General features: G+C 35.5%; 4 protein-coding genes across 4 annotated transcripts in view; all 4 read right to left on the minus strand.

Moving 5' to 3' along the window:
* The window catches only part of LOC108362518 (uncharacterized), a 1,036-nt gene extending 915 nt beyond the window's left edge, over window positions 1-121 (minus strand). Inside the window, exon 1 of the mRNA XM_017615548.1 lies at window positions 29-121. Within this exon, the coding sequence (XP_017471037.1) occupies window positions 29-121 (93 nt within the window). The remainder of the gene's footprint in view (window positions 1-28) is intronic.
* Window positions 122-1,309: 1,188 nt separating this feature from the next.
* On the minus strand, window positions 1,310-3,104 carry LOC108362519 (vitelline membrane protein Vm34Ca-like). Its single transcript, XM_017615549.1, has 4 exons — window positions 3,091-3,104; window positions 3,029-3,044; window positions 1,719-1,864; window positions 1,310-1,619 (listed from the first exon to the last, which is right to left on the minus strand). The coding sequence occupies exons 1-4, from the start codon at window positions 3,102-3,104 to the stop codon at window positions 1,310-1,312; spliced, it is 486 nt and encodes a 161-aa protein (XP_017471038.1).
* Window positions 3,105-5,909: 2,805 nt separating this feature from the next.
* On the minus strand, window positions 5,910-7,979 carry LOC108362520 (uncharacterized). Its single transcript, XM_017615550.1, has 3 exons — window positions 7,875-7,979; window positions 6,364-6,584; window positions 5,910-6,015 (listed from the first exon to the last, which is right to left on the minus strand). Exons 1-3 carry the CDS (start codon window positions 7,977-7,979, stop codon window positions 5,910-5,912), a joined length of 432 nt encoding a protein of 143 aa, XP_017471039.1.
* A 3,033-nt stretch (window positions 7,980-11,012) lies between these two features.
* Window positions 11,013-13,294, minus strand: LOC108362521 (cyclin-dependent kinase inhibitor 1C-like). The gene is made up of 3 exons (XM_017615552.1): window positions 13,280-13,294; window positions 11,407-11,555; window positions 11,013-11,256 (listed from the first exon to the last, which is right to left on the minus strand). Exons 1-3 carry the CDS (start codon window positions 13,292-13,294, stop codon window positions 11,013-11,015), a joined length of 408 nt encoding a protein of 135 aa, XP_017471041.1.
* Between the last annotated feature and the right edge of the window lie 6,273 nt (window positions 13,295-19,567).

A 19,567-nucleotide genomic window follows, 5' to 3' on the forward strand; every position in this document is an offset into this window, starting at 1 on the left:
TTACTACCTATTTATTAGCTTAAATTACTCCCCTTAATTGCTTATCTAATACGGAACTGAGCTGGACATGGGAATCACTTGAGTTTCTATTGTTTTTATTGCACTCATTAAACGCAGCCATTGTTGGTTGAACAAATGCATATAATTTACGCGAATGCGCGCCCATTTGTTTGACTTAAATTAAGTTGTTAGCTGTCAAAAATGTAACAAATGTATCTTTGAGCTGCTGTGAATTTGGTTTTATTCAAAATGGAATTGATGATGCCAAACAAAGACGAATAACTGACCTACAGAGTAAAGCGTGAGTGGCAAATGCTGATGAAACCCGAAAATAAAATTAAAAGTAAAAAAATGTGCACGCGAAATTTGTTTTATGTTTCTCAAAGTCATGGTCAAATTGGCAAGCGTTGAAAGGCCAGGCTTATTAAAGAGGTAATGCATACATTAAATTAACTAACAATAGGTAGAGAAGAAGAAGCATATGATGAAGAAGTGAAATACGAACGCAGTGCAAAAGAGCAAACATGAAAATGTGTACCTTTTTGGCGAGTTGATTGCTGGTACTAAGCGTTTGGGCTCAAAACTTCCTTTTCGATATGGAGAGACAAAGTTTCTTGATTGCCAATGATCTTTGGAAGTGATACCTTTCGACCTCTCGCTATCAATCTCCTGCTCTTCATTCACGATGGTGATACTGTTAGCCTCAACCTTTGCTTGGGGAACAAATAACGAAAGGTGAAACATCTCGCCCGGCTTGATCCTTCATTTGTCAACGGATAACCCCAATTCCTCAATGTTTTCATAGACCAAGGATCTCATAGCGACTACAACGGCAAGTTACCGGAGCTATAGCCGGGCCTGAAATGTAATGACTTCTGTCGCAGATACCGTGATGAGACAGGAATCGGAAGAAAGGAAAGGCCCGAAAAATCGATAGGACTTCGAAGAATATTTCATACAGGCGTAGGCAATGTCTTCATAATACGGAATTTCTGTCCAACAAAATTTTTGAAATCAATTGGAACTCGCTAGCTGCGTAAGGCTCGATTCTTATATGGTTCCTCCAAGGAGCAAACAGCCAATGTGTGAGTTATAGCCAGCTAGATGCATCTTAACCAGCATTTTGTGATCTACAGTCTCAGTTCTAATTGAGCCCATTGAGTTTGCTATTTTGAAAAGGCTACGAAGTCAGTGTTTTTTCTTTCAACAAACATTGGTGGGTAGGTAATGTCAAATTTATTTTCTCACAAACACATAGTAGAGCAATAGGTCTTTACAGGTTTTTAGTTATTAGATTAGGTTTCGATGCTTAGAAGCGACGTTGCTTGTAGACACGACGACGGACGGTGCGGTATCTGTAGCCGTCCTGTGCGGGTTGCTCGTAAACTTCGGAAGCAGCTGGTTGATACACGGGCGCAGGTGCCGCTGGTGCGGGTTGGTAAACTGGAGCTGGTTGGTAAACTGGCTCAGGAGCGGCGGCAGCTGGAGCTGGAGCGTAAACGGGTTCAGGTGCTGCGGCAGCCGGTGCAGGTGGAATGTAAGATGAGACGGGAGCTGATGGTGCAGGAGCTGGCTGATAGACTGGAGCTGGAGCAGCTGCAGCGGGTGCTGGGTGATAAACAGGAGCTGGAGCAGGAGCGGGAGCAAAGACCGGAGCTGGTGCAGCGGCAGCTGGAGCTGGTTGGTACACTTGTGCTGGTACCGGGACAGAGACGACGGCTGGTGCAGGAGCAGATGCCGCTGGCGGAATGTATGAACGAGATGGAGCGCTAGCTGCCGGCTGCTGGTAGCCGTAACCCAGTTCGGAGACGTCAGCGCAAGCGACGGCCAATGCGGCTATGAAGGCGGCAAAGGAGAAGAATTTCTGGAAATGAGAGAAAAGGATTTCGAATTATTAATTTTGATTTTTTTTTTTGGTGAATAAGAACTTTACCATTTTGGCTTTGTTTGGTTTGGTTTAGTTATTCCAGTGAAGTGCAATCCACTTGTGTTTGTTAAGCCACAATAGTTGCGTACTTTATATATGATTTTGCACTGCAATCTTTGACTGTCTCAATTAATGAATCTAAATAAATAAACTTTCATTTTCTAAAGTTTCCATTGCTGATGAGCAGTGGCAGTTCAATGCACTCAATTAAATAAGTAGCTGCCTAATTTTAATTAGCTGCCTAATTTGAGTTAGCCAGCAGGGAAAACTGGTTCGGCATAAGAACATACTTAGTTTCCTATAACTTATTTTATAATACATTATACCTACATACATGTATGCCAAAAAAAAACAGATGTTAAAAGCGATATCTGTATGAAACTGCAAGTTAAAAAAAATTCAGAAAAGCTAAATCTTCTTTTTTGGTACTACAAACGTTTATCGGTTTAGGCTCAGGCGAAATGATAAACACACGAAATAAAAAATAACCAAAAAAAACTAAAATTATAAACGAGGAACACTCACGTTTTTTTTCTTCTTCTTTTTGCTTCTTAAGCCGTTAACAAAAATTGTCTTCGCAAAAAACACCTGTAGCAAGTCTCTTTAACTCAGCCATGAACGCCATTCAAAGATAATAAATAACAATTTGAATTTAACAAAGTGTGAAGCAAAGCGTCGAAACGAGGAAGGGGAAGTACAAATTGATTAATGACTATTCGAAAGAACGGAAAGAATTATTGGAAAATGAACATTAACAGAAAGGGTGAAGAAGCTAAGAAATTAAGAAGTTACATATGTACATACATTTGCTACTAATGACTTCAAGTGTAAGTTGAAGAGCAAACATTTTTAAACAATTAAACTAACGTTAAAGAATATTAAACAAACAAAAAATTTTTAGATTTAAGAGAATTGGGATTTTTTACTAAACAACATAAATTCGACAAAAATTCAGATTTTGAAAGGCCATATTTAGGTAATAGGCTTAAAAAAATATATTTTTAGTTTTTTTTCGGGTAAAGCACTTTTAGTATGCAATGAATGCAAGCGCGGATTTAGTCCTCAGCTCCTTTTTGAGAATAATCTAGAAGCCAAACTCACACAAATACAAATAAACCTAGATTTCAAATATAATTTCAGTTTAAAAACATAATCAAAATTACGGAAAATCGGCCATATTTTTTTTTTAAATCACTTAAGAATAGATCAATGGTCGAAAACAAATATGCCGTCGAAATTTTAGCCTTATATATGTATGTGTATTAGCCTGCCACCTTTTAAAATATGTAAATTTTAAAAAGCCTGATATGCCTCCTCATGAAACTGTAAATCATATAATTAATAAATTATATAAAAAAAAATATAGCTTAAAGCAACAAATAATTATACACACGCGTGGCATTCTCGATAAGGCCACCAAACCTAGAAACGATGGGCAGCTAAAATTGAGATGCATTTGAACTTAAAAAAAATAGAGAAGCAAAGAAGCTATTAAATATAACAAAAAAAAAATATTATAAAAAAAATTTAACAAAAATGAAAGTAGAAAAACCACAGATGGTGGTTAATAGTAGTGTGATGATGGTGTATGTATGTACATTAAGGTGGTCCAAAAATGCATGTGAAAAATAAATTTTTATGCTCTCGCTCCCTAAGATTGTTTTATACCGAAAAAAATATACCACTATATTTTTATTTTGAAAAAAAAAATATTTTGAGGTCGCTCAAAGTTTTCAATGTATTTTATATGGGGAAAAACAATTTTTCGTAGAAATGGTATGGAATTCATTAAAAATCAATATTTTTTGATCGGGAAACTCTATTCCTCTTCAGGAGATTCCCAATAATAATACCCAATCATTTATTTAACCAAATTTTTATAGTAACTATATTTTATGCGCCCGACTTTACTTATTTTAGACCACCCTAATGTGGTCGTGGTCGTGGAGAAGCGCTGAGCGGAAGCTTTGAACAAATAAATTTAAAACCGATTTAGAATTTATGCAAATCGCTAGCAATCAACACAACGACCAAGCAAAACGGCAGTCGAGCGCACCGGCTAACTACAGCAACAAGCTTTAAGTACGCGCTGTACCACCTTTTACCCCTGCGCCCACTAGCAATCATAGCGCCTCTGCCCACTCATCAACATTAACAAAGCATACACGCGTTAGTAGGCGTAAATCGCTATGTGGCTTTATCGCTTGGCCATTGGCTGTTGGCTGTTGCTGAGTCTTCGAACGCCGCCGGTTGCATGAAACAATTGGAAGCTGCTCGCATTTAATGAGGCGATAAATTAAGAGTCCGCCGTCGATTTTATGGGGTCGGAAACTAATTTAGTGCTGTGCTGCGGTGTGTGTGGAGGTGTGCGGGGTAGTGTGCGGGGTGGTGTGCGTGGTGGTGTGCTCGGTGTTAGATCCGCAGTGTTGGTAGCAGCAGTCAGCATTGGCTAACTTTGGTAGATGTGTTTGTGGTTTTTTTTTCGGTGGGAAAGAAGGGGAGCCCCCCGTATTGCATATTGCGCTTATATGCACTTATGTTAATTGCATTGAAAGGCTCAAAAGCGGTTTAAAACTTTAAAATGCGGAAATTAGAACACTTTTATGCTTTGAGAATCATTTATCGGTTTAGCTTTTACTTGCATACATACTTCTAAATATACGTTGTACTACGCATATATGTATGTACATATGTGAGAAAGAAAACTAAATTCTCTAAAAAAGACAAAAATATTAAAAATTTCAAATTTGCGGGTAGTGAGATTATGAAATGATGAAATTTTTTTCAAAATATGTAATTTCAAAAAAAAATAATAATTTTTTTTAGTTGTTTAGATATAAAAAAATATGTACATTTTATAATGTGAGCTAAAGACGTTTTTTTTGTTGGTAACCCTACTCCTAAATATTACCGAACACGTTATTCTGAAAAATCGTCAACTTTAGCCTGGCTTTATATTGTCATATTTTGTATCTCTATTTTTTTTTTAATTTAATTAAATTAACTTCCGCTTTTCGAATGGTGGCAACTCTTTTCAAAAATATAACAAAAAAGTTGACTGAGCTACCTTTCGCTTGAAAAACCTGCTTCAAAATGTAGTATAACCATTAAATAACTAAATTATCGTATTTGACAACAGTTGGCAACCCTATCCAAAAAATTTTCCAAGCTTTCGCTTAATATGCATCAAAATATTTATTAATTTTTATTGCAAAATCCTTGAATTTTAAATTTTTCGGAAAAAATATCGAGATTTAACTGCTAAATTATGAATTTTATTTTAAAGGTCATAAGCGTTACGGTGGTAACCCTATCAATTAATTTGTTCGCATTAGCGGTTTTTCCTACACCATTCATTTGCTATCAGTACTAAAATATTTGATCAACTTGTAGATTAAAAAAAAAAATAGTAGAATGACGGCAACTCTACGCAAAAATATTTCTGCATATAAGTTGCCCCAGACTTTATTGCGTCCGATAGCCATTACCCTAGAGGGAACTTGTCTATTGTCCAGCAACTACTGAAATATACCTGTCTGATCTTTGGGCAAACTTGGCCTAAGGGGGATGTAGAAGGTCTCGAAGTTTATAACCGCGATGAATGGAGGATATATGTATTTAACATCATTGCTGCTCTGGCGGGTCATTGCTTCCTAGGTAAACTGTAGAACTACTTCCGGGATCGAACTTTTTGACGACCTGAAGTGGCGAATAGTGCGTTCAGTGTCCGTGTTTTGTATCGGGACGGCACCAAAGTCAAGGAAGGGAGCTTGTTTTCTAACAGTACAAATTCTTATATCTCTTTTTGGTAGAGCCTTGAACATTCGCTGAAAATTAATACATTATTTTTCGATATATCAAACAATTTATTTTAAACAATTAAAAAACAACAACTGGATAATAAAACAATTCCAACGAATTACAAAATCAATTCGCCTTTTAAGCCTCTGCGATATCTACAAGATATTCGAAACTTTCCAGCTTACAAGCGACGTTGTCTGTAGACACGACGACGCACGGTACGGTATCTGTAACCATCCTCAGCGGGCTGCTCGTAGATTTGGGAAGCAGCTGGAGCTGGTTGGTAGACTGGAGCTGGCGCTGCTGCGGCTGGAGCTGGCTGGTATACTGGTGCTGGGGCAGGTTGGTAGACTGGCTCGGGGGCAGCGGCGGCTGGAGCTGGGGCGTACACTGGTTCAGGAGCTGCTGCTGCAGGTGCAGGTGGAATGTAAGATGACACTGGAGCTGATGGAGCGGGAGCTGGCTGGTAGACTGGAGCGGGGGCAGCAGGAGCTGGCTGGTAGACTGGTTCAGGGGCCGCTGGAGCAGGTTGGTAAACTGGCTCAGGAGCAGCTGCTGCGGGGGCTGGAGCATAGACTGGCTCTGGGGCGGCGGCAGCTGGGGCTGGGTGGTAGACAGGGGCGGGGGCTGGCTGATATACTGGAGCTGGAGCAGCGGCTGCAGGAGCTGGCTGGTAAACTGGTGCTGGAGCAGGCGCAGGAGCGAAGACTGGTTCAGGAGCAGTAGCTGCCGGTGGAATGTACGAATGGGATGGAGCACTATAGTGATGCGGGTGGTAGTGATAACCAGATAGCTCAGAGACGTCAGCGCAGGCGCAAGCCAATATGGCGGCTAAGCTGGCAATAGCGAAGAATTTCTGCAAATTAAAGTCCTTTTTAGTCGAAAATATTTTTTTTTTCTAGTTAAGTTACTTACCATATTTGCTTTGTTTGCTTGGATTAGTTACTCTAGTGAACTGNATTTTTTTTTTTTCCAGTTAAGGTACTTACCATATTTGCTTTGTTTGCTTGGATTAGTTACTCTAGTGAACTGTGTTCGACTTGTGTCTGGTTAATCGTTGTCGTCTTGCAGTTTTTATATCAACGCCCAACTTAAGATGCTGCATTTGTTTAGTGGATTGAAATATTTCTTTTTTGTTTTTTTTTTGTATGACAACCATAAACAAAACATCGTGAAAGGAAGATAAAAAGCGGATAGCAACAATAAGTACACTACATTATGAATACGGTTATGTAGGTTTGTAGGTAGATATTTGCTTTTTGCATCAAAATCGCTAATTAAGTTAAGCGAGGGCAGCTCAAGGTACTTAAAAGCCACGAATCGTTTGATATTTTATTTGATACTCTTTGAGACAAATCAAATTAAAATGCATTATCAAATGTATAGCTCTACGCAAAGCGTGTGAAAAATTTCTGCCAGCAAATCTAAGGTAACTGACCTATGATTTTAAGTTTTAGCGCAAATTTTTTTTGTTGGATTTGCTCAAAAATTAATTAAGGTAATTTACCTACCCTCTGTGCTAATGGACCAATGTTTCGATTCTTATGATTTAAAGCCATCAATTAAATTAATTGTATTTTATATTATTTCCTTATGTTAAATACAAGTATACACCTTATCAGAACTATACCACATCGATATATTTGACAAGTTTGGACAACACCGCTACAACAACAGGTTTTGGCAATTTAGTTTTTTATTATTTTTTCTAATTATTATTATAAAAAAAGAAAACAATATAAACACAAAGTTTCGAATTTTATAAATTAAAAAAAAAACAACAGGATTTTCATCACTTCTATTTCAGAACTTTTTATTCAGAATTTTTAAAAATTTTGAGTCTGCCGTTTAGTTATAAAACTCAACAAAGTTTCATCAAAATTTCACACTTTTTTCGTTATTTTTTTTAATTTTGGGTATGCAGTTTTATAGCCCATTCAACTCTTATATAAGGTTTTGTAGCAGCATGCTCGGGGCTAACTGCGGCACTGAAATCCTGCCCCGCAGAAGCACTGAATTTAGACCCCAATATGATTTCCATTGATGTTTGCCTAAAGAAAAACGCGATGAACTCAGCACTACGACTCAGAGAGTCTGTCCACTAGACATCGAGGACCCTCGGACATATCTCAATATTAAGCCTTACCTCGATAGCAAATAAAACCACGGATGGTATCAAGCCTCGATTTTGGCTTGAATCTACGTGTGTGGTTTCCATCCAGTGGGGACAAGCTGCCGATAAGGAAGCCATCCGTATCCAAGATGGACTGCGGTGTAGGGACAGAGGTATATTCCAAGTAGATTAGTGTCAATCGGCGCCTTCGGCTGGTAAACCATGTCAGCATATTTCAGGCTGAAGCTCTGGGCATATGTATGTTAAGCCTGTAGAATAGTAGAATGTAGTGATACCAGGAAAGAAAGAGCAGTTATTTACTCAGAGAGTCAGGCAGCACCCCTGGCTGTACCATCTACTGTATAGTATAAGATATAACTACGCTCGACATCTCAGTCAATGTCCATCTCTCTTGTCTGGGTTCCCGGCCATAGAAACATAGAAGGCAACGGGAGAGCATACCAACTGGCCAAGGCGGAAGCTTGTTGAGATTAATCTGTGGCGGTACTGGGTTGTCCCCTCAGGCAAATGCAAACAGAAGTCCATCTGCATCTTCGGGAACTGCAAGGAGGAAATGGTGGGAGATCTAGAATTGCAGGATACCACGAGAGCTTTGGTCTAACTATAGCAGTAAGAGAACAGCAGAGCTACTAAGTAGGTTAAGGGTAGAAGTATTGGCCACTAGAAAGACATGCTTGTAGAATAGGTCTTACATACAACAAAACAAAATGCCGCAACTGCAGCTTAGATGGCAGCAAATAAACAGTGTTGCATGTGGAAAAACTTATTTGAGCGCCTTCAACTTGCTACCCTGTACTGGGTCTGCTATTCCTAAATTCCTACGGGCCTTCGACTCAGTAGCCTCTAAACTAATTCAGACAGTTAATAAACGACAATTCTAGAGATTAGCTTTCGTAGCTAGTTCTTTCTATCACCACCCGCTTCGCAGTCGCCACCAAAGTTCATAGCCAACACAACGTCCTCAATGCCAAAGGAAGGTGGTTTGGTCGACTAGTTCTAAACAGCCTTATACTAGATACATATCTCTTTAAATANTTGACTAAACCGAACTGTCGTGTGACGATTGGGCCTATGGATGCGGTTTATNTCTATCACCACCCGCTTCGCAGTCGCCACCAAAGTTCATAGCCAACACAACGTCCTCAATGCCAAAGGAAGGTGGTTTGGTCGACTAGTTCTAAACAGCCTTATACTAGATACATATCTCTTTAAATAGCCGGGTATTTCAGTGTGGTTTAAACTTCGCCACTGAAAGACTGCCCTGGTACCCGTGTAATTGCAGCCGATCAGTCGGAACATCCCGATNAAACTTCGCCACTGAAAGACTGCCCTAGTACCCGTGTAATTGCAGCCGATCACTCGGAACATCCCGACTCCGGCCCTAACTTAATACATATGCAAGATATGATAAAAGAAGTTTTTTTTTTAATGCGGTCGATCCTACGAGTATGTTGTTTCTACCTGCCAATCGAAAAAATAGCCATCATAAAGAAGGCCGAAAAAGTATATGGTTTCTCTGCCTTTGAAAATATATATCCTTAAGCATAAATGACCCATAAAATCAATTTCCAGATGCAGTTCCCATAGTAGTCAAGCCAACTATCTCTCTCTCTCTAAAACGATGGATCTAAAATAGAGTGCGGTGTCGCAATAGCAATCTAATCCAAAAAGCTTGCTGTTGCTCATTTATTACGCCTGCAAAACCACATCAACGTCTCCCAAGACGACCTTCTACTTGAACCTTAATTGAGAAAAAAAGAATACCTTGTATTTTTAAATGTGGATTTTATTTTTCGAAAAAATAGTTAACAACACAATTCAAGCGAATTAAAAAAACTAATTCGCTACGAAAGCCTCTCAGTTGTTCACGCGATGCTTGCTGAGCTCTAAAGCTTTACATACATTNTCCGGCCCTAACTTAATACATATGCAAGATATGATAAAAGAAGTTTTTTTTTTTTANAGCGAGAGAAAGTTTTTCTTACAAAACCTTTCATTATTGAATCATGGTTCCCATAGTAGTCAAGCCATCTATCNGATCCTACGAGTATGTTGTTTCTACCTGCCAATCGAAAAAATAGCCATCATAAAGAAGGCCGAAAAAGTATATGGTTTCTCTGCCTTTGAAAATATATATCCTTAAGCATAAATGACCCATAAAATCAATTTCCAGATGCAGTTCCCATAGTAGTCAAGCCAACTATCTCTCTCTCTAAAACGATGGATCTAAAATAGAGTGCGGTGTCGCAATAGCAATCTAATCCAAAAAGCTTGCTGTTGCTCATTTATTACGCCTGCAAAACCACANGGGCCTTCGACTCAGTAGCCTCTAAACTAATTCAGACAGTTAATAAACGACAATTCTAGAGATTAGCTTTCGTAGCTAGTTCTTTCTATCACCACCCGCTTCGCAGTCGCCACCAAAGTTCATAGCCAACACAACGTCCTCAATGCCAAAGGAAGGTGGTTTGGTCGACTAGTTCTAAACAGCCTTATACTAGATACATATCTCTTTAAATAGCCGGGTATTTCAGTGTGGTTTAAACTTCGCCACTGAAAGACTGCCCTGGTACCCGTGTAATTGCAGCCGATCACTCGGAACATCCCGACTCCGGCCCTAACTTAATACATATGCAAGATATGATAAAAGAAGTTTTTTTTTTAATGCGGTCGATCCTACGAGTATGTTGTTTCTACCTGCCAATCGAAAAAATAGCCATCATAAAGAAGGCCGAAAAAGTATATGGTTTCTCTGCCTTTGAAAATATATATCCTTAAGCATAAATGACCCATAAAATCAATTTTCAGATGCAGTTCCCATAGTAGTCAAGCCAACTATCTCTCTCTCTAAAACGATGGATCTAAAATAGAGTGCGGTGTCGCAATAGCAATCTAATCCAAAAAGCTTGCTGTTGCTCATTTATTACGCCTGCAAAACCACATCAACGTCTCCCAAGACGACCTTCTACTTGAACCTTAATTGAGAAAAAAGAATACCTTGTATTTTTAAATGTGGATTTTATTTTTCGAAAAAATAGTTAACAACACAATTCAAGCGAATTAAAAAAACTAATTCGCTACGAAAGCCTCTCAGTTGTTCACGCGATGCTTGCTGAGCTCTAAAGCTTTACATACATTGAAAAACTGAGTTTAGTAACGACGTTGCTTGTAGACACGACGACGGACGGTACGGTATCTGTACCCATCTTGAGCGGGTTGCTCATAGACCTCAGAAGCAGCTTCTTGGTAGACTGGAGCTGGTGCTGGGGCAGAAACGAAAACTGGCTCAGGTGCAGTGGCAGCAGGTGGAATGTACGATGAGATGGGAGCGGATGGGGCAGCTTGGTAGACTGGAGCTGGTGCTGGAGCGGAAACATAGACGGGAGCTGGAGCAGCGGCAGCTGGGGCTGGTTGATAGACTGGTGCTGGTGCTGGAGCGGACACATAGACTGGCTCAGGAGCAGTGGCAGCAGGTGGAATGTACGATGAGACGGGAACAGATGGGGCAGCTTGATAGACTGGTGCTGGGGCGGGAGCAGGAGCATAGGCTGGCTCTGGAGCAGCGGCAGCTGGTGCAAAGTAAGAGCTTACTGGAGCGCTAGCAGCGGGTTGGCTGTAGGCATAGCCAAGTTCGGAAACATCAGCGCAGGCGCAGGCCAGCACGGCGGCGAAGGCGGCAATGGCGAAGAATTTCTGGAAGAGTGGGAGAGACAGGTTAATACGCTTTGCCTTAAGTGCTATTGTTTTATTGATATAGTAACAGTTAAAGTGAAAATGGGAGAAATTTGTGGAATTACTAAATATTTAATTATGCATATCTAAATAAATGTATTGGCAAAACTTTCTTTAATATAAATATTTTACATAAAAAAATATAATTTTTAAATTTGGCATTTAAAAAAAATTTATATTTTGAAAGATTAAAATAAATTCAAAATGGATACGAAATATGGTAGTGACTTTTTTAGTGTTTTATAGGAATTTTTAAATATATTTTAACTAGTAGGTACTGTTAAAACCCCTATTTTTAAAACGCAAAAATAAAAAAAAAAACATATGTAAAAACATATGAAAAAATATTTTAATTTCGAAAATATGCTCATAAAATTCAGCCAAACCTCATGCATGCAAACAATTTTCGTAAAAAAAAAAACAAAAAAATTTGTTTGTAAAAATCAAAATATAAACAAAAAATTTTCATGAAAAAAGAAAAAACAACTTTAATTGGTAATAATAAAAAATGTTGCGTCCGTATTTCGAGTTGAATCTTTTTATTAAGTTATTCGTGTTTTTGTTGCAAAAATAAAAAAAAAAAGTGCTTTCGCTTTTGATTTTTTATTTTATGATAATTATAGTTCTTTTTTGGTTTTATTTGAAAACTGCCAGAAAGAAAAAGTAATTTTTAACCGACTTCGAAAAAAGGAGGAAGTTATCAGTTCGTCGGAATATTTTTTTTTTTTATAATTATTTTTTGTTATGTATATTGCCGCATAACTTTGGACCACGTTAACTGATTTCAATAATTCCTTTTTCATCGCAAAGGTGGTACCTCAAGGGTGATGCTATACTAAGTTTGGATAATTGAAGTCGGTTTTGTTTTTGCTTAAAAATTACTTGTTCACTATGTAAATTATTGTTGAAATATTCTTTCATTTTTTATCTACACAATCCAGATGTCAGTCATGGTCAAATTTTTAATTCAGTTTTATTTTTAACTTATTTTTTTTGTTTATTCAGGTTTTGCGGATTATATTATTTTTATTTCTTAATCATCTCCATACAATTTTAAAAATTCCGTATTTTTAGTTAGTATTTTTATATAAAAATGTTTGCGGTTTTATAAGGAAATCAGTGTTCCAATTCGTATTTTTTTATTTTATTCCAGTAAATTTTTTTTATTATTTTAATATTTAAAATTTGTTTATAGTTCTTTCAGTCAATTATTTATATCATTTTAAAAAAGTATTTTTTTTATACATTTTATTTCAAATTTATTTATTTTTTTTGTTGAAATCGTCTTTTTTAGCAAAACTTTTTGCAGCCACCCAATTTTCCCGTTTCCATCATTTTTAATTAAAAAAAAAAATTTATTTATTTCGGCATGCAAAATTTTCGCAATTTCCTTGCACTTTGAAAATGCACATTCTCAAATTTCTTTGATGACATATGTACATATTATTATACTACTTTTCAATTTAACACTTTTAAAATTTATTTTTTCACAATCATCAAATATTTACCATTTTTTCTAAAGTGAGTAGTTCAACTGAAAACTTTTCGACTTCTGTCTGTCTAAACGCCGATGCTGCACAGTTTTATATGATTTCTTTTCTAAGCACACGCGGCTTCTTTAAATTCTGCACTCTAAGCATCCCTAATAAAGGCAATACAAGAATACTTGTTGCCAAAAATTTTACCGGAACTTTTGCCATTCTAGCTGCGTTCTCTTTTCTTCTTTACTAGTTACCACCATTTTTTCCACCTCCATGATCGGGTTTTTGTGATTTACTCACTGCAATAGTCTTTTGTTCCGCGATTCTATAATATACATACATACATACATACATATCGAGCAAATAAAATGAAGCATTAGCGCTGATATCATTAGCTCAATCCAACTATACAGGTCCGACAACTAACCCGTCTCACAACTAAATTCTGCTTTTCAAATTAAAAAAAGAGGCAATAAAAAATAAAAAGCAAAGCCAACTTCACAAAGCAATAATAGTCACATTTTTTTTTTTTTGTATCTGGCAGCAGAAGAAATGTACACTCAGAAAAAAGTCAGCCAAATATATTCCTCTCAACACATGATTTGGTAACTATAAACAAATAATGTACCTATAACCAAATCATGTGTTGATAAAAACATATTTAGTTGACGTAACTAAACTCTTTTCTCAGTGTATATGCAAGTTGAAACAATAACTGTATATTTCCACAAATCGGGTAAAATTACTTTTTGCTACAGAATGCAAAAAACTTTGCGACGCATCGAGAAAGCCCTCAATAGACTCAACTAAGTAGCTCAACTAAGACTCCATCAGGAAATCCCAGTTCGTGGATAGCCGCAGTTGTGTCTATTTATAAATTAGCTAAATGAGAGCAATTTGGAATTAATAAAAATTCATTTAAAAAAAGCATCAAAATGTTTGGACTACTGACTGGTTCTGCATGAAAATTGTTTAAGATTTGTCGCTCTGATAATTTGAGAAGTGACATTTTTGAAGAGCTCAATGCCGACTCGTTTTTCGTTTATCTTTTAATAATCTGAAATTATACTTTAAGAAATTTATGGCTTTATTAGACTTTTGGGGTCCGAATTTGCAGTGTTTTTGTTTTATTATTATAATTTTTTTTTTACGCTCTCAACCAACAAATCGACAACTTGTCTAACTCGAGATTAAATAAACTTCATATTTTGCGGTCCTATAGAAGGCGGCGGCATTGAATGTCGCACAGTGTGGAAAATTAATTTGTTTTGTGACAAAATTAAATATCTGGAGAACGAGATCCGCTAGCAAAGTATGTAGATTCAACTTATTTCAATGCTTTGAAGACAGAGAATTCGGGAAATAGGGCTCGATATTTTTGCTGTTCTGGCATCAAGGAATCCATTTTCTGGGCCAGAAGCACAGAAAAACACATTTTAATTTTTTTTAAGTTCATTACAATTTTTTCCAAGCCAAAAAAATATATTTTAAATAAAAAGTAATAATTTTTAAGGTTATGGTCATTTTTTTATTCAGCAAGAATTCTAAAATTACCTTCAAAATGAAATTTTAGATTTTTCACTTTGTTTGCTTTTTTTACCCTGTGATTAACTATAAAAAAACTGAGTTTTTTTGGTTTTTGCGACCCTGGAGTTGGATTCCTTGATGATAGTACAGCAAACATACATGTTTAAAACTTTTTATAAATTTTAAGTCAAACAGAGAAAAATTTAAAATCCTCAGTTTTTGAAGAATATTTTAAAGGTCAAGGTAATTTTGTTTTTATTGAACGTAGCTATTTTTTGAGTTCTTTATCTCAAGAGCTTTAAAAAAATGTTAAATTTATTTCGCTAGTTGATCTCATTTTCGAGATATCAAATTTTGTCACAAAAAAGTTCATTTTGCACACCGTGCTTCGTGACTTTCCATGGTGGTGGAAAAGCAGTAGCACCTTCCCACTAAATGGCCGAATATTCCAGGTATACCTATATATAACGCCCGTATATTTTTTCAGTTTCCGTTTATCTGTATCTCCATTAAAAAAGCATCTTTTACTGTACGAGAATTAGTTATTTTTTTAAACAATTTCTCAATAAAATAAAAGTGCTTCTGGTACTATGTGTACCAGTCGTACCCCCCTGCGGCAAAATGATACGGTCTAAAAAAGAGCCATGAAAATCCAAATTTCTAACTTTGTACAAAAGTTAGAAAAATTCAATAAACTTGTGCAACGACAATTTTCTTGTTTTAAGTGTCTATAGTGTCCGTTTTCGAAATTTGTTTACTGACGCTGTCACGCATTTTCTTCCATACAAAATTACTGTGTTCGAAAATTTTCAAAAAATTACAAAAAAAAAAATTAACACGAATTCTTAGCCCCTTGAAACTTGCACTTTATTCTACTTAATGCGGCACGAAACAGCGTACTTATAAATTTTCTAAAAATTATAAATAAAAAGTTTATTGTTGTAGTGAAAATTTGTTGAATTTGTCTTCAAAGTTTTAAATGTGGATTTATATGGTGCTTAAGTATTATATACATAACTAACTAGACTTTAATAAAAAAAATTATTTAACATTAAACAAATAAAAAGGGGGAAAGGAAAATTATTGCGACTTACCTGATCTCTTAACTGCAGTTAAGCTTTTGGTGGAAATAGGCTATTATTTTTACTACTTCTGCGTATTTAAAAATTTAGGTAGCGAAAAAGTATATTTTTTTCGTTTAAATGTAGTACTTTGGTAAAAAAAAAAATATTAATTTTTTAAATACACTCAAATAATAAAAGTTGGCGCTTGTACTTCACCAGCTCCACACATATTTAAATAAGGATTGCTACGACATTTTTTGAGATACAAAAGTAAAATATTACCTATAGCGTTCAGAAATATTGAAGCAAATATTTGTATTTACGAAAGTTTTCATAATCACATCAAATTTAACCAAGAAAATGATATCAATTAACGAAAAGGGAACATCCCTTTTGTTTTTCATTATCAGTTTCTGTAGAACTGTATTTATGTATACAACTATGCACTTTATGTATATTTATTTAAATTTCTATCTCCCGTTGACTTTTGCCAAATTCGAGAAAATGCATGGCGCCAACTAAATGTGTCTGTTTACGACTCTCAAATGTGCAACCACTGATTTAGTGCAACCGCATCCGTTGTGAGAAATGTGCGTAGGAAAACAAGGAAAGTGATGGCCATGGCGAAAAACAAATGGGAAAATAACTGGGAATTTGTAATGCATTAAATATTTAAAAAAAAATTTTGGACAAATAAATTAAGTGTTTTTTTCTGCATTTCTAGTTAAACATTTTCTAGTAACTACTCAGATCTAATTGTATTGAAATTCCCTCGGAAGTGAGTGTTGTTGAAGCTGCCCGATTGAATTCAAATAACAAGCATTCACTTTCCAATGCAAACAAGTTTTTTTACGCAATTCTCATTTCTGCTCCTCACCTCTTAACAAAATATTTTCATGTTTAACCATTTGCTTCGCTGTACGCGTGTGTTTGCCCAAAGCTTTGAGCTTTTTCCTTTTAAAATAACAGCTGTTTTACCAATTTCAATTGAATGCATTTTTTCCTCATATTTGCGCAAAACCAATTTGAGTGCATGTCAACCGTTTGTTTGTTTATCCTGTCCATTGTTATCCTGCGGCGTATTTGCAATGCATATGTCAGGCCACTTGGACAGCGACACTGGCCAGGCAGAGAGTTAGTTGGTGAATTACTTACTCCTACATGAGATTATTATTATTATTTGGGTTTATTGTTGTTGTTGCTACAACATGTAGCAGTCATGTGATCAATTTCTTTTATGTTTACTTAACTTCGATTCGGACGATTTTGGCTTATGGGTAGAAGGATTTTTAGGTAAAGGGATAAAATGAGATGTAAACAATGTGAACACTTTCAGAAGAAAAATATTACAAATAATGAAACAATTTCAAGACAATTAGGTTGATAAAATTTAATGGCCTTATTCATAAAAAATAAAGTAGGTTTAAAGAGCTTTATAAATTGACGTTTCCATACATTTTTCAATTTATAAACCTTTTATAAAGCTACTTTATTTTTTATGAATAAGGCCATAAGTTTTTAGAAAATTTTATTTTTAACTAGACAAAAAATTTAAAAATGTTATACAAATTTTAAACATTTTTATTGAGTTTTACCAAAAATCAAATATTAAGAATGAATCTAATTATTTTAAACAAAAACGCTATAAGCGGAATTTCATTTAAGCATTTCATCTCATTTTTTTAACTATTATTCTGAATATTACAGTGAAAGTTACTTAAAAAATCTCAAGTATTTAAACTAAATTTGTATACTTTTTTTATTTAGTCTAGGAACCTGGAAATTTTATGTATGATATATTTATTAAAATAAATTTAATGTTCGTATATTCAACTCAAAAACATATATCTTTTAAAATATATTTAAATTTTTTTAATTCAATTTTTATAAATATTATTACTGCAATTAATAGTTCAATGTTTGAACTTCAAACTAAAGGAAATTTAAATATTTAAACTAAATTCTTAAATATTTTTTTAATTAAAAATTAAAAATTTTAAATGTAAAATTGTAAACATAAAAAATATATAAAAATGTAAATGCTTAAACTTAAATATAATTCAATCAAATTTATAAACAAACTAGCGGTACCCCGGTGTGCTTCTCTACACTAAATATTGCAAAATGAATGAAAAATCCTGGAATTTTTCTATATGAAATTTTATTTTATTTTTACTATATTGCAGCCATGTTTATATTTGACTTAATTTATCCGAAGAAAAAATAAACACAGCACATCAAAACAACAATTTTTCACTATGTTTTCGATTTTTCATGTATCTGCTGTTGTACCATATACGTGGTTTATGTGACAGACATAAACTGATATATATCATGAACCGCTGGGCCGAATTCGGGCACACTTCACATAACCTATCTGCATGATAGTCGGAATACAGTATATTTTGCTTTGCTGCCTCTATGCTTAAGTGCAAATTTAAGATACCTACCCCAAAATGCGCATCAAAAGCATTATTTTTAACATTTATAAGGAAACTACTCCGATAGATGCGTTCAACATACCTGCACATTGGCGATACCTGCCTTAAAAATTGTGCGACTAGTATCAATTATCAATGAAAGTATTACGTTTACCTGCACTGGCCCTACATTACCTAATTTTACAACCTTTTATTTATTTTGCTCATCTCGCAGAACAACGAAAATGGCTATCAACTGTAGCCTGTATGTAGTTATATAGATAATTAGATAACATTCGATAAAAATTTCGCTTGCAGTAATTTCTACATGGTAAGTGCTCCGCCAATATTTGGTTTCATAGGGATTCGGATACCTTCCTCATTGAAGTAGTAAATTCGCTTAGGTGCCTTTTTCGGTTAAGTGCACAAGTTTTTCGTGCAAAGAAGGATGTGCAGCTAAGCAAAATATACTGTATACCGTTTAAATTTGGTAGAATTCGTGCACTTTTATATTTAAGATGGGAGGTGCCACACCCTCTTTTCCAATATCGCCCATTTTTCTCCATGAATATGGAATTATTTGATATACCTCTATACCAATTTCCAGTTCTCTACCACAAATATTTCAAGAGATATACTAGATGAAAATGTTTGTTAGTATGGGTAGTGCCACGCCCCCTTTTCCGAATTCGGGGAAACTTAACACAAACCATCTTCATAATAGCCCGACTATGCCGTATAAATTTGGTTGAAATGCATTGCAATCATTTTTTATATGTAAGATGGGAGGTGCCACGCCCTCTTTTCCAATACCGCCCATTTTTCTCCATGAATATGGAATTATTTGATACACCTCTATACCAATTTCCAGTACTCTACCACAACTATTTCAAGAGATACACAATATAAAAATTTTAGTTACGAATTTGGGCAAACTTCACATAAACAATCCGAATGATAGCCTGAATATGCCGTATAAATTTGGCTGAATGCGGTGAAGCCGTTCTCGAGTTATAAGCTCACACCTAAAACATGTACTTATTTTAATAAATAAGATACATATGCCATGCCCCCTTTTCCAAATTTGAGCAAGCTCCACATAAAATATCTGCATGATGGCCCTAATATGCTATATAAATTTGGTTGAATTCGGTGAAGTTATAAGCTAACTGACTAATTTTTATATATAAAATAGAGGCGCCACGCCCCCTTTTCAGAATTCAAGCAAACTTCACATAAACTATCTGGATGATAGCCCGAATATGCCGCACAAATNTGCAATATTTCGAAATTTAAGGACGCTAATTTACTTAAAATGTATACACCCCGGCTTACCATCTAGCGGAAGGTTTCGGAAAGGTGGAAAAACATATATTTAATACTTGCGCCGGGTATTTAATGTTCGGCTCCGCCCGAACTTAGACTTTCTTACTTGTTATATATGTATAAGAAGATAATAAAGTCTTAAAATCATATTTACT

Source organism: Rhagoletis zephyria, unplaced genomic scaffold (assembly GCF_001687245.7).
Source record: "Rhagoletis zephyria isolate East Lansing unplaced genomic scaffold, Rhagoletis_zephyria_1.1 Rzeph_scaffold_01030, whole genome shotgun sequence".
Classification (NCBI taxonomy): Eukaryota; Metazoa; Arthropoda; class Insecta; order Diptera; family Tephritidae; genus Rhagoletis; species Rhagoletis zephyria.